The 15,411-nt window shown below is 41.4% G+C and overlaps 2 protein-coding genes across 4 annotated transcripts; both read right to left on the bottom strand.

Annotated features, from left to right (window-relative positions):
* LOC103716120 (retrovirus-related Pol polyprotein from transposon TNT 1-94) lies at positions 1–12,445 on the bottom strand. 3 transcript variants are annotated; one of them, XM_089924390.1, is made up of 5 exons: positions 12,261–12,445; positions 12,009–12,093; positions 10,444–10,539; positions 9,191–10,316; positions 1–8,968 (listed from the first exon to the last, which is right to left on the bottom strand). In XM_089924390.1, exon 5 carries the CDS (start codon positions 6,798–6,800, stop codon positions 3,567–3,569), a length of 3,234 nt encoding a protein of 1,077 aa, XP_089780516.1. In that variant the 5' UTR covers positions 6,801–8,968; positions 9,191–10,316; positions 10,444–10,539; positions 12,009–12,093; positions 12,261–12,445; the 3' UTR covers positions 1–3,566. The 3 variants fall into 3 exon arrangements, with proteins under 3 accessions (XP_089780516.1, XP_089780517.1, XP_089780515.1); XM_089924391.1 differs by having other exon boundaries at positions 1–10,316; positions 12,009–12,159; XM_089924389.1 differs by having other exon boundaries at positions 1–10,316.
* On the bottom strand, positions 12,442–14,685 carry LOC149753204 (Pentatricopeptide repeat (PPR) superfamily protein). The gene has a single exon (XM_089924071.1). It carries the CDS (start codon positions 14,683–14,685, stop codon positions 12,442–12,444), a length of 2,244 nt encoding a protein of 747 aa, XP_089780197.1.
* Positions 14,686–15,411: the final 726 nt, after the last annotated feature.

Raw genomic sequence — 15,411 nt, 5'->3', positions numbered from 1 at the left:
ATCAAATATAATAAAGAAATTAAATAAACATATAAAATATATATTTATTATTTTATATTATTATAGTATTAAAAATTAAATATCTCATACCAGAGTGATATTTATCCCAAAAAAAAAAAAAAAAAAAGTGGGTGGGATTTGATGATGATCAGACAACCAATATTGGTAGCAGAGTTGTATTATCTTGAAAAAAAGTTTATATTAAAAGAGCGAGACCTCTCCAATTGGTATAAACGACCAAAGAGCATGGATTGGTAGGAATTATTTACAATCACCATCAAGTTTTATTCGTATAAGAACCTAAATGTGGAACAGCCGAGATGGCAAGCCTACCATGGGATCAATTGTCTTGCAGAATAAAATGTTTAAAAGGCATGAAATTATAATGGTTTAATCGTTACATGAGCATATATATTATAATAGTTTAATTGTTCACTATTATAAATTTTTACTAAGAAGATTATTGGGTATTGTGAGCATATATATACTAAACATGTTATTTAGCATGAGCACTTGTATGTAGGGATAGCAAAATATGATCCAACCCGCCAATTCGATCCGTGTTCGACCCGTCATAAACAGGTTTGGGTTTGGCCTAAACAGGTTCGGATCGTAAACAGGTCGACCCGTTTAACCTGTTTATTAATTAGGTCGGATATGGATTTTAACTGACCCATTTAACCTGTTTAACCCGTTTAATATATGGGCCAGGCTTTTTTTATTATGGAGAACAAGTGCCTCACAAGTCACAGCCTCAGCCCAACGGATCGTTTGAATAACCAAATCAAATGCAAAAGCCCTATCCCTAGGCGGAAATAAAACCCTTCTCGTTCCCCTCGCTCCTCGCGCCGGCCTCCTCCATCCCCAAATCCTCTTGCCCTCCACGGCTCCATGGCTCCACCATGGATGATGTCCGCGATGGAAGGGAGTTCTCCTTCCCTCAGAGCCCGTACGCGAAGTCGTCGAAGACTCAGTTCATCCCGATCACGTCCGAAATGAAGTCGGCGGCCGCCGAACCCCCGAGGATGATGCTAATCTCGACGTCGCTCACCCGCTCGCCCACCTCCGGCTTGCACTGCACCATCCAGTTGACGGCCGGTCGGACCACGAAGAAGCACCCGGCGACGAAGGCGGCGCCCGAGAGCATCACCCACACCGCCGCCACCATCGATGCCTCCTCCCCGTAGCGCACGCCAAAGGCCATGGCGACGCAGAGCAGGGTGAAGGAAAGCACGCTGTTGATGATGGCGGAAGCCATAGCGACGGGACCGACCCCGGTGTTGAGGAGCTTCAGCTCGGTGATCATGCGAGCAAGGACGGGGAAGCCGCTGATGGAGATGGTGACACCGACGAAGATGTGAAAGACGAGCGGCTTGACGTTCTTCCTGGAGAGGCTAGACTGCCATGCCCACCACCGTGAGGGTCAGCACCTTCTTCCCACGGGCATGGCAGTATACTCCCGCGGAGCTGACGGCGAAGGGGACTGCCATGCCCACCACCACGAGGGTCCGCACCTTCTTCCTCACTCCCCAGCGCCCGGATTAAACTTTACTTTTTTTATTAAACGGGTTAAACGGGTCGGATCGGGTTACCCGTTTAATAAACAAGTCGGGTTCAGGTTATAATTTTCTGACCTGTTTAATAAATAGGTCAGGTTCAGGTTTATAATTTTCTGACCTGACCTGCATGTGACCCACCCGTTTATGTCTGATCCGATCCGATTGCCATCCCTACCTATATGTTCATAATTGAATAAATTGAAAGTCACTTAACAAGCATTTTATTTTATTTTTTCACCATAAGATATTGCCCTATCAAACACAAGCCCTGAGTTATAATAATATCTAACATCATAATAAGCATTAATTGACAAGATAGTTGCTTCCAGAATTTAGTGTTGCTTATACATGCATGGATGCACACATGCATCCATGTATTTTATATATAGATATATAATTGCTAAAATTTAAATCTTGAATTACAATTATTATCATTCTGTCGTGATTAGATATTATATAGTGTTGTTTTTACACTTCTGCTTGCTTGTACGCCCATGTATAGCAATCTCTCTCTCCCTCTCTCTCTCTCTCTCTCTTCCTAACCGTTGGTGCTACTGCACCTTCTCTCTTCCTCTCTTCATCCACTGATGGGAATATTGGATCCCTTTGCTCACGGAAGTCGCCGAACCGGGTAGATCACGAAAGAAGAAAGGAAAAAGATAAACTCGAATGGAAATAAAACAACAGGAGAAAAACACATCATATACGTGGTTCACCCATTCGGGCTACGTCCACGGGAGAACAGCGAGAAAAAATGTTTCATTAAGCAAAGATAAAGATACAAGTATTTTTGGGTAAACCAAAGAACCCCCCTTTCTTATGAAAAGAAAACCCTAGTTCTTCTTCTGGTTTTTCGCACACCTTAGGTCTTCTAAAAGAGGCCTATTTATAGGTTCTTTGCCCTCGATAAAAAACCTTTCCATGAAACTTCCCCCAAAATCAAGTTTCAGTCAAAACCCGCCATCTAGAGTCGACTCGCACAGCCCTCGAGTCGACTCGCGCAATTCCTCGAGTCGACTCGCGCAGTTCACGAGTCGACTCGAGCTGGCACCGAAAACAGCATGCTTCTGTCTTCACTGAAACATGAGCCAAACTCAACCAAATCAGGGCCAAGAGTTTCTCAGAAGTTTGTTATCACCTCCATACACAACAATCTCCACCTTGATAACAAACTCACATCCATCACCGTTCTCCAGACCAAATCATCACCTCATCATGTCGCCTAGAGAAGCTAGAAACCATTCCAACTTCTCTACTTGCATAGGCTTTGTCAAAATGTCTGCGAGATTGTCCTTGGTTCCAATCTTTATCACTCTTACCTTGTCATCCTCGATGACTTCACGTATATAGTGATATTGGACCCCAATGTGTTTGGTCCTCTTGTGATACACAAGATTCTTCGCCAAACAAATAGCACTCATGCTATCGCAAAACAACTCCATGGGCTGAGACTTCAGTCCAATCTCACTCATCAATCCCTGCAACCATACTGCTTCTTTACAAGCCTCCGTCAACGCCATATACTCCGCCTCAGTCGTAGATAAAGCAACTGTCGACTGTAGCTTCGACATCCAACTCACTGGGCCACCAGCATTAACAAAATAGATATCCTGTCGTCGATCTCCTCTTATCAAGATCACCCGCAAAATTTGCATCAACATATCCATTCATCACTCTCGGTCCTCGGCCAAAAGTAATAGAGTAATCGGTAATATTTCTCAGATAACGAAGCACCCACTTTGCTGCTTCCCAGTGTGTCTTTCCAGGATTTGCCATGTACCGACTTAGCACACCAACCGCATAGGCAATGTCCGGCCTAGTGCATATCATGGCAAACATTAGGCTTCCAACTAGACTGGCATAAGGAAACCGCTCCATTTGCTTCCGCTCTTCTTCTGATGTTGGACACTCTTCAGAAGACAACCTCACCTGTACCGCCAATGGAGACTTCACCGGCTTCGATTTGTCCATACCAAATCTACAGAGCACTTTCTCCACAAAACCCTTCTATGTGAGTGACAGAGAACCCTTTTTTCGGTCACGCCGAATTTCTATCCCGAGTATCTGACGTGCTGCCCCAAGATCTTTTATTTCGAAAGCCATGCTCAAGTGCCCTTTGAGCTCATCAATCTTTGCCTTGTCTTTTCCGACTACAAGCATGTCATCAACATACAATGCTAAGATTAGATACGACCCATCACCGAAAAACTTCAAGTACACACAGTGATCATACTTGCTTCGGTGATACTCCAAATTCAACATGAAAGTGTCAAATTTTCTATACCACTGTCTCGACGCCTGCTTTAAACCATACAACGACTTCTTCAGCTTGCATACAAGGTCCTCTTTTCCTTTCTTCATAAAACCAGGAGGTTGCTGCATGTATACCTCCTCTTCAAGGTCCCCATGTAAAAATGCAGTTTTTACATCTAACTGCTCAAGCTCCAAATCATGTGTAGCTACAAGACTGAGAATAAAATGAATGGAGACCAACTTGACAACTAGTGCAAAAATTTCCAAGAAATCTGTACCTTCCTTCTGTGAGAAGCCTTTTGCAACTAATCTTGCACGATACCTCTTCACTTTACCATCGGTACTCTTCTTTATTTTGTACACCCACTTGCTGCCCACCGCTTTCCGGCCTTGAGGTAATGCTACCAAGTCCCAAGTTTGATTCTTCCGAAGAGCATCCATCTCCTCTTGCATTGCCTTCCTCCAGTGTGAAGCATCCTCACACTCCACGGCCTCACGGTACAAACTTGGTTCTCCATCCTCTGATAATAGTGCCTGCATCGTTGTTGGATCAATATAATCTTTTAAATGAACTGGCAGTACCTTCTCCCGTCTCGGTCGACCCATCGCTTGTGGTGTCAACCGTGGCGCCCCTTGTACATGCTCTTGGCTGCCATTGACATCAGCGTCATCATGATCATGGTGATCCTCCTCACTATCTCCTTCAGTGATTTGATCCACTGGGACATCCACTGGCATATCCAATTCCAGTTCTCTACCAGGAAGCTCCACCTGCTCGAGGACTTTCTCCTGCTCACTACCAGTCTGACCTTCTCTGACAAGCATTCTTGACTCATCAAAATGCACATCCCTGCTGACGACAATTCTCTTGGCAACCGGGTCCCAGAGCCGATACCCCTTTACACCTTCACTATATCCCACAAAGATGCATCTTCTGGATTTTGGTTCTAATTTGTTCCTCTGACAACTTGGGATTAGCGCATACGCATCACATCCAAAAATTTTGAGATCTGAATAGTTACAAGAAAAACCAAACCATACCTCCTCTGGAGTTTTACCACTCAGTATAACTGAAGGAGTATGGTTGATAAGGTAACAAGCCATGGCCACTGACTCGGCCCACAGCTCATCTTCCAACCCTGCATTGCTCCTTATACATCGAGCTCGCTCCACCAATGTACGGTTCATCCGCTCAGCCACACCATTCTGCTCCGGTGTGTAGACATTAGTGAAATGTCTCTTGATTCCTTTCTCCTTGCAAAAATACTCAAACTTATTTGAATTGTATTCAGTCCCATTGTCGGATCTCAGATACTTGATGCGCCTTCCAGTGAGATTCTCCACTTCTGCCCTGAAATACTTGAATGCCACAAACACATCCCCTTTTGTCTTTAGAAACTTCACCCAGACTTTTCTAGAGAAATCGTCGATGAAGGTCACAAAGTACCTTGCTCTGCCATAAGATGCGACAGGTGAACACCATACATCTGAATGAATGTAGTCAAGCACTCCTTTGGTAGTATGAGTTCCAGCTTTGAAGCTTCTCTTTGCATGTTTTCCATAAACACAGTGCTTACAGAACTCCCTCTCGCTAAAATCTAACTGGGGAATTAATCCCTTTTTCACCAGAATTTCCATGCCTTTCATGCTCATGTGTCCCAGTCGACGATGCCACAGTCTTAATGGAAAATCATCTCCATTCTCCACCACTATGTCTACATCATCAACGATAGTGTTGCCGAGTAACTTGTATAAGTTCCCGACCCGAACACCTTTCATCACCACCAAAGCTCCCTTTGCAATCCGGATGACTCCACCTTGACCGGTCCATTTATATCCTTCCTCATCCAAAGCAGACAAGGACAGTAGACTCTTTTTCAATTCCGGCACATGACGTACTTCATGGAGTTCTCTAACCTCTCCATCAAACATTCTTACCCTGATAGAACCAACTCCAACCAACTTGCAGGTTGAGTTGTTCCCCATCAAAACAGAACCCCCATCTAATGGCTTGTATGCAGTAAACCATGATCGATGAGGACACATATGATGGGTGGCTCCACTATCCATGATCCAATTCTGATAGAAATTCTGGTTAGAGCGTACCACATACGCTTCGTCCTCAATAAAACCCGAGGTGGATTCCTCAGCCTGATTTGCTTCCTTGGCTTCAACATGATTCCTGTCTCTGTTGCCTCCACCTGAACTTGATCCTCTATCATAACTAGAGCTTGCTAACCGGGGACATGATTTCTTCATATGGCCCTTCTCACCGCACTCCCAGCATTTGCCCCTATATCGGCCCTTTGACTTGGAACGCCCTTTGCTCTTGCCTCTGAAAGATCCCCTCGATCCATCGCGATCTGTAGATCTGCCACGAGCCATGAGAGCTTCACTCCCAGACCCTCCCGAAACTCCAAGAGACGCCTTTCTCCTGATCTCATCGGCAAGCAAGGCACTTGTGACCGTATCCATGGTCAGAGTATCGCTGGTACAACTCAAAGTCGTAACCAGATTGTCATATGACTCCAGCAATGTGCAAAGCAGTGTGACTGCAGAGTCCTCATCATCCATCTTCACCCCTATGCTCTTCAGTTGACAGACAATATCATTAAAAGTGTTTAGATGCTCAGAGATATTAGTACCTTCCTTCATCTTCAATGAATATAGCCTCCTCTTCAGAAAAATCCGATTTGTGATGGATTTGGTCTGATAAAGTGTCTCAAGCTTCATCCATAACCCCGAAGCCATCTTCTCGCCAATGATGTTAAACAACACCTCATCCGCCAAGCACATGCGGATCGTTGCCAATGCCTTCGCATCCATCTTCTCCCAATCAGACTTCGTCATCGCCGCGAGCTTATTCTCCTCACCCAACAGTGCATCCTCGTATCCCTGTTGAACTAAAAGATCACGGATCTTGACCTTCCATAACTCAAAGTTCTTCTTCCCATCGAACTTCTCCCCCTCAAATCGTGTCATCGACATTAGAGGCACAGATTTACTCCAACCTAACCGGCTCTGATACCACTTGATGGGAATATTGGATCCCTTTGCTCACGGAAGTCGCCGAACCGGGTAGATCACGGAAGAAGAAAGGAAAAAGATAAACTCGAATGGAAATAAAACAACAGGAGAAAAACACATCATATACGTGGTTCACCCATTCGGGCTACGTCCACGGGAGAACAGCGAGAAAAAATGTTTCATTAAGCAAAGATAAAGATACAAGTATTTTTGGGTAAACCAAAGAACCCCCCTTTCTTATGAAAAGAAAACCCTAGTTCTTCTTCTGGTTTTTCGCACACCTTAGGTCTTCTAAAAGAGGCCTATTTATAGGTTCTTTGCCCTCGATAAAAAACCCTTCCATGAAACTTACCCCAAAATCAAGTTTCAGTCAAAACCCGCCATCTAGAGTCGACTCGCACAGCCCTCGAGTCGACTCGCGCAATTCCTCGAGTCGACTCGCGCAGTTCACGAGTCGACTCGAGCTGGCACCGAAAACAGCATGCTTCTGTCTTCACTGAAACATGAGCCAAACTCAACCAAATCAGGGCCAAGAGTTTCTCAGAAGTTTGTTATCACCTCCATACACAACATCCACCTCTACCATTGTATAGTAGCAGTAGCTCTAAACTATGTTTACGATCGCTTGCTTCTCTCTCTGTCTCTCTCTCTCCCTATTTCTCCTCCATCTCTCTTTCCTCTACTGCAACATAGTCCTTTTTTTTTCTATTTTTTTTTGCTAAGACGGATATGTCAAACTACACGAGTCCAAACACACCCAACAAAATCAAAAAATAAAACATCACGAAATGTTCTAGACGAACCCTCAACCCGAGTCCACAGGATACTACCTGCATGGTTGGCTGCATAAGTGGTCATCCAATCCGCAGCACCGTTAGCCTCTCTAAAGACGTGCTTGGCCTTAAGAGCTATTCCATCTCCACCCATCGACCAAATATCACACAGCAGGAGGTGATCCCCTCCCAAGCCGCTCGGGCCCTCCTAGATCCAGACTATCACAGTGACCGAGTCCTCCTTCACAATGATGGAGATGGCCTGCAGTGCTCGTCGGACGCAATAAATGCGCGCCCATGCCGCTAACAGCGGCATAGTCCCTCCGTTCTCATGATTATAGTGGCCACTTTAAGGCCGGCATCTTGCTATGCTAATAGGTCCATTTGTAGCATGAGTTTGCGGCCACAAATGCCATCTCAACCATGCAATGATTGGATGTACATGTCAAATAGAAGCAAACGTTAAGGAACTAAAATTGGATTTGGTAGTACTTAGTTTCTTATCATCTAGCCAATAATTTTATTATTAGACTGAAATCATAATGACAATTCTAAATGATTTAAATTGATCTTTTAGAAGGCATTTCCGTGATTTGCATGTTTTTCCAATACTACTTAATGTATTCTTAATTTCAAATTACTCAGTGAAACATATGGATGATACCTAGTTGTTGAAGATATTGTGCTTATAGACTTTGGTAACATATAGGAGATGTCTTACGAAATACCCTGATAAATTAATTAATTAAGTATATAATTTTTCTCCTCAATAATCCTTATGTCAAAGTGATGGCAAATAATTTCTTTAACTCTCAATCATATCAAGTTCTTATTCCCTTGGATAATCTGATCAAATACATCGCAAAATTTGATTCATTCAAATTATTAATCATTAAATATGTCAATTTAATTGTGTTACTGAGGCATAATAGATTTAAATATCAGGTTAATTGACCTTACTTTTTACTCTTTTACTTGTTAAATGTGCATTTGCACTTGCAAGTTTACTATTTTTTCAGAATAATAAAAAATGGTATATAGAATTTAAAATGAACTTATAGAACACAAACATGAAACAACTAAGATGGCAAACATTTTAGAATATCATTAAATCAACAAGGCTCATTTAAAGTTGTGGATGAAATTTCTGACATCTCTGATTTAATATTCAGTCTTTCATGAAATTTTAAGCCTTTGAAAGTAACGACCATATTTTTAGCAAAAAAAAAAAATTAACGACCATAGAGATGCTTAATGCACTATCAAATGCTCCAATAAGCATCAGGCCTACCCTAAATTCTACATGGAGCACCTCATCCACATACTCTAGAGTCCTTTGTATGTTGGTTCCACAGCCTACACCACAAAGATAGTGGAAAAAAGAAAACAGTGGAGCCCGGACAATGGGAGACGGTTCACAAACAAAAACAATAGAGAAGTTAGTGTTAGATATTAGGATAAACTATGATTAATATCATGATTTATAACGCAATAAAATAACAAAATATTATATTTCTAATATTTTTTATATAAATGAATACATAATTTAACCTTATAATAAGTCACAATGCTTCTTACCATTTGGTCCCACATGGTTTGTAGTAGAAATTAGTAATAGACCTTGCAAAATGACAAGCATGCCATTAAAAATAATCTATGATGCATAAGAAAAACATGCAGCTTTGAGATCTTTTACCATGCATCTAGTCGATGAAAAATGGATAATTTTAACGGTATATGCCATGTCTTCATTCAATCTATAATCTAGCAGTACTCAAATCAGCTGAAATTTGATGTATTCTAAAGTATTTAGAGTAGGATAAATGGCTTAGATTTGAAAAATAATGCATGTACAACATACTTTATCTCACTACCTATATTGCTACCGTTCATTTTATACTCGCTACATATTTCTGGTAGGAAAGAGAGAAGTTACATAAGATCATTTAAAATCGTGGATCCCCAGCACACCCATCCTAACAGGTTCCATTAATCCAAAGGCTACTCTCCCTTCCCAAAAAAATATTGTCATACAAGCCCATGGCCATTTCTGCAAGTAAAGTCTGCCAGGTTTTTAACTACCAGAGAAACTGAACAATTTCCTTCCAATCCTAAAGGATTGAGCATTATCAACAATACCATCATGCACGAAGCTGACTAAAAGACAAGCTATTAGCTAACATTCTTGGATGATATAACTTGTTTATAAGGGAGGCTGTATATGACCTAAAACATCAGTTAGTTACTAACATGGCTTTTTGAGAATAACTATAGTCAAGCTCTAGCTTTAGATCATGATAGAATGTTATATATGTATAAGTTCAAGGGAATGAATACTCAAATATGCTGATTTATAAAACTAAGAGTTCATGGATAACATGTGCTAAATGCAAACTTTCGAGATCATCAGGTTCCATAAAAGTCTCTCGATAACAGCTGATAAGGTTCTATTTAAAATAATAATATAATAAATAACAAAAAATCAGATGAATTTCTATAATCCCTTTAATGAACTTTAATAGTGACCGAGTAGAAATTCTTGCCATTAATATTGGCATTAATATCAATGTCCATCCATATGGTGAGTTGAGAACTCTAGAAAACCTTTTGTAAGAAAACTCTCTGCCAATGATACCTACATCACGAATGCTGGCTCCAAGCGATGCATGAGGTATAATTTTTTTTTTTCTTTTTCCAGCTATTCCTGAAATATAATATAACAATATAATAAGTTATAATAGAGAGAATGATTCAATAGCCAAATTTCTGTGGTACATTAAGTAATGAGCTTTAATAATAACCAAATAGAAACTTCAGTCATTGATATTGACCTCCACATGTTGAATGGAGAACTCTACACAAAAGCCTCCATAGAGAAATTCCCATCATTAGTATCGACACCGTGTGATGCGCGTCATGTCTCCCACCTAAAGTTTCAGATTTAGAAAAGAATCTCATTACTGAATGTTCCTTAAATATCAGACCTTAATATGCCATATCAAAACATCCAAGTGGGTTATCATCTGATACTCTACTAGTACTAGCTCAACTTGGGATGTGAACCTTGCAGTTTTTTTTTAAAAAAAAAAAAAAAATCATATGAAAAAATAGTAGGATAGCAAACTCTTCAAAGTTAATTACAGCATATAATTCCATAACACAGCAAACTGACATGACTGTGCCCTAGAGCAAAATTCCCAATCCATCATACTGCTTGAGCTGCAACACATGAAAAGTATCATGAGATCCACTATATCTGACAGTACATACATGAAGAAAAGTTTTTTTCCGTATGTGATTGCTTGCTTGAATTCTAAAGTTTAAACTAAATATACTTCTTCATTTCATTGGACAGTAAAACATTGCTTGTTGCTTGTTTGCTTGAACTGTTTCACCTATTAACTCAGCTGTAAGCAATTAAACAGCATTATAAATGGCTGCGAACAATTGGATCTATTTTGAATTTCATCAAGTTCCTCCTTATAAACTCAGCATTTCTGTATTTCCATAACCAAAAATCAAGCTAAAAGCCTGCTTAACCTAGACCAACTATACCCCTAATAAATTATCTTTCCTTTTTGTTTTTTTCCTTTTTATTGGGTGGGGAGGGGGGTGTTGTGGGTATGGTTATTACAACTCCTAAGAAGCAGCACTATAATATTTATTTAACCAAAACCCAGAAATCTTCTCTCTGGCTCTTCTTGGTCAGCTTATCTAAATCTAAATGAAAATTGTTCCCAGAAAGCCTATAATGTTTCCAAACTGAGATTCATTTACTTTTTTTTCTGGTGAGTGCTGAGATTCATTTCCTTCAGTAATTGATCATATTAAAAACTCCTTCCAGTGATCCTCCACCATTATCTTCCCTTGTCTTTCTTTTATTCCACATGTTCTCTTAAATAGTATTTTCAGTTACTCATTATAATATCTTTATCTATTGATAATAGCATGGTAGACAATTTTTTCCTTTATTGTTCACCTCTGTCAACAAAAATTTCTGAAAGCCGTTTGCAACATCAGAAGACTTCCTCTAGATTTGACAGGATTAATTTTATTAAGAATGCCGTCTACCTTGAAAAGATTCACAGTGAAAATAAGTAACATCTTCTTTTTTCTGATTTTGTCGGTTGTACCCACGCCAGGCACGTGTGAGCTGCCGTTGTACCAAAAAAAAAAAAGTAATACAAAGTCATACCAAAACCACAAGCCCTAGGAATCTTCAAAGCCTCCCATAGTCATACAAAAGCACACAAAGCATAGTTATGGCATTTGCTTGCAGATGTCCGTATAACCCCAAAGTCATGAATGAACGTGAGGACCAAACAGACATAATATGAACAAGAAGTAATAAGACCACTATAAAGAATATGTAAAGATTCACTGAGAAGCAGAATACCTCATTCTTTCCCAGCAAGTTTTTGATGGAGAAGTTCCATAAAGATACCAACTGACAGACAACATGTCAGCACCAGGACCATAATCTGTAGTTCCAAGCAGGATAGTGGTGGCCAGTCACCAAAAACACAACGAAACTTAACCAGTTAGACCTGGAGAGTGGTGTATTTTGTTGAACCAGCAGAAACAAAAGTGTAATGGATATGGGAATCAGCATTGTCTTCAAAGGCAAACGAAGAACAGAAGTATTTACCTATACCACAAAGTGATCACACAATTTGTTAGGTTTCCATTGTGATCACTGGCGAATGATCGTGCAAGGCCAAGATCAGCAAGTTGAATTCCCTGGTTAGTTTTACATCTCCATGTTTCTAATTCAAAATTGAATCATGTCCTTGTTTTCTCCTCCACGTGTGTACTTGTGATTGGTTAACTCACCAATAATCTCCACAAGAACAAAACCCATCCTTAAAATGATGGAACCTGCTTGAATCTCGCACTATAATCTCCCTTCCTACAATCTTGGATATCACTTTGATTGCAGCATGGCAGTCTGTGCATGCTCGAAGGTTTTTCATCACCCGTATCGGTGTCCCTTGTGGGGTATTTATCAAAGCAAAAGCAAGTGCCAGCCTCTCACTGTGATATTTTAATGATTCTAACTTCAGTTCCTCATCTACCAAATGAAGTGCACACCCAGTATTGGGCTTGTAGCCTTGCTTCTCCATCTCCTCACTCAACTTATGCAAAACTGCCCTTATCTCACTTATCTGAGGGTTGGTTGAATCATTGGATGAAAATGTGTACACTTTTTGCTTGATTTCAACCCAACTATAAGCAGGCTCCTTCCTCATTCCTCGGTCCCTCATCATCTTCTTCACCTTTGCAGCATCTTCCCATTGGCCTGCTCTAGCATAGACATTGGACATTATAACATAAGGAGCAGCATCCCTGAGCTCCATACTAAACAGCTTATCAGCTGCTCGTCTCGCTAACTCTTGATTACTGTGAATCCTACATGAATTCAGAATTGAATTCCATATAATCTGATCAGCTTCAAAGGGGATCTGATCCACTAACCTCTCGACCTCATCCAAACAACCGACCCGACCCAATAAATCTATTACACAAGCATAGTGTTCCTTCTTTGGTTTTAGCTTGTAATACTCTGTCATAGAATTAAAGAATCGCAAGCCCTCATCTATGAGGCCACTGTGACTGCAAGCAGAAAGAACACTGAGGAAGGTGACTGAATCTGGTTCCACACCCCATCGAAGCATGTCTTCAAATAGTTTGATAGCCTTCATCCCTTGCCCATTTTGGGCATATGCCGAGATCATAGCATTCCATGAGATTATGTTCCGGTAGGGCATTTCCTCAAATACGTGAAGAGTCTCATCCAAGCACCCGCATTTCGCATACACATCAAGAAGGGCACACCCTGAGAACACATTCAACATGTACCCTGATCTAATAATATACGAATGCAGCTGCCTTCCTAGCCCAAGCAAAGCAAGACCTGCTGAAGCTCTCAGAATGCTAGAAAATGTTGCACGGTCTGGGCTCAAACCGCCCCTCCTCATCTCACGGAAAAGCTCCAAAGCCTCTTCATAGAGCCCATTCTGAATGTAACCTGAGATCATTGCTGTCCATGAGATGGTGTTCCTGTCAGTTTTATTCATAAAAATCATCTCTGCTGTCTCCAAATTACCACATTTTGAGTACATATCAATGAGTGCATTGCCTACAAGATCATTGGATGCTGCATCTGTTACAATGACTTTAGCATGGACCTGTCTCCCCATTTTGAGATCAGGGAGCACTCCGGCAGCACTCAGTAGACTAGCAAAAGGGAACTGACTCTGATCAAAACCTATCAACTGCATCTCCCAAAAGAGATTCAGAAGCTCTTTGGTTTGCCCATTCCATGCATAGCCTGAGATCATCACATTATAAGAAACATTGTCTCTCTCCAGCATCTCATCAAAAAGTACTCTTGCTTCTTCCAAGCAATCACATTTCGAGTAGAAATCCAACAGTGAGTTGTTCACAAAAACATTCCAGCCAAAATTCGTTCTGATCACTAGACCATGGATTTGCCGGCCAAGACCAATATCACCTAATCCAGTTGCGGCAGTTAGAACACCCGAGAAAGTGAACTGTGACGGCTTCAATCCCAAGGCTCGCATCTCAGTCAAGAGCTCCAACACCTCAAAGTAGAACCCTTCCTTCGAGTAGCCCATCACCATCGCATTGTACGTGACCGAATCCCTCCCTGGCATCTCATCAAAATGCCTTCGGCCCATTTCAAGAAGTCCACACTTGCAGTAAGAGTCCACTAAGGTGTTGCACACCATAAGAGTGGCTCCGAAACCCAACTTGACAGCATAAGCATGAGCTTGGACCACCCAGCCAGACAGCTCTGGGCGATCGCAGGCATTGAGAAGCGTGGCTGTAGTCACATGGTCAGGTTTGATGCCCGAGCTGCACATCGCACTGAAAAGGGAGAAGGCTTCCTGAGGGCGGCCAGACTGGGCGTAGGCATCGACCATGATCGTCCACGTGACGCAAGTGCGGTCTTCAGTGCGGTCAAACAGGCGACGGGCCTCACCGAGGTCGCCGGACTTGGCGTAGCCAGAGATCATGCGGTTGGAGGTGAAGATGTTCCTAATGGGCATTTCATCGAAAAGTTGGCGTGCCTTTGATAGTTCACCATTGCTGAGGAGAGACTCTAGGAGGTGGTTTGTGTGGTAAGTCTGGAGATCGAAGCCGGTTTTGATCATTTGGGCGTCCACACGGTTCTGCAGTGGGAGTTTGTGGTATTTGAAGGCTTTGAAAGGGAGGGAGGTGATGGCGGGAAGTCCTCTGGTTTTGAGTGCTTTCATTAGGCATGGAAGGCGTCGAGGCTTCTCCTCGATGCGGTGTTCCACGAGGAAGGAGGACGGTGTTACAGAGCGCCCCGGTGCCAAGGACGTAAACCCCGGCCCGTTTGCTTTGGGTTTTTTTGGTATTCCCGGCTTAACCGTTTGGATTTGGGGCTTTCTCATCCTCTAAAAATATTTTTAGATAAAATAAAAATATTTAGTAAAAATTTTGAAAAGCTACGTTAGCTTTTCTAAAAAAAAAAAAAAAAAAAAAAAAAAAAAAAGAAGCTAAAAATAGCTTTTTGAAACAAGCTTCATTTTGAAGATTTTTCGAAAAAACACTTTCAAATGGTAATGGAACCTAGTACGAGTCTCCGCCAGAACGCATGTAACAAGTATTGTCTTCTCAATTCTTTTAAACGGGATTAACGAGGGAGAAAAGACGGTTAGTGCTTTTTCTTTGTATGATGTTCTTATTCTTCCGTACATATTACATTATAAAATTATATTATAATAATATAATATATTATAATAATATAA

This window comes from Phoenix dactylifera, chromosome 7 (assembly GCF_051530095.1).
Source record: "Phoenix dactylifera cultivar Ajwa chromosome 7, Ajwa_hap1_PhDact_Kaust_v1.1, whole genome shotgun sequence".
Classification (NCBI taxonomy): Eukaryota; Viridiplantae; Streptophyta; class Magnoliopsida; order Arecales; family Arecaceae; genus Phoenix; species Phoenix dactylifera.
This window is presented reverse-complemented; position numbering and strand designations above follow the sequence as displayed.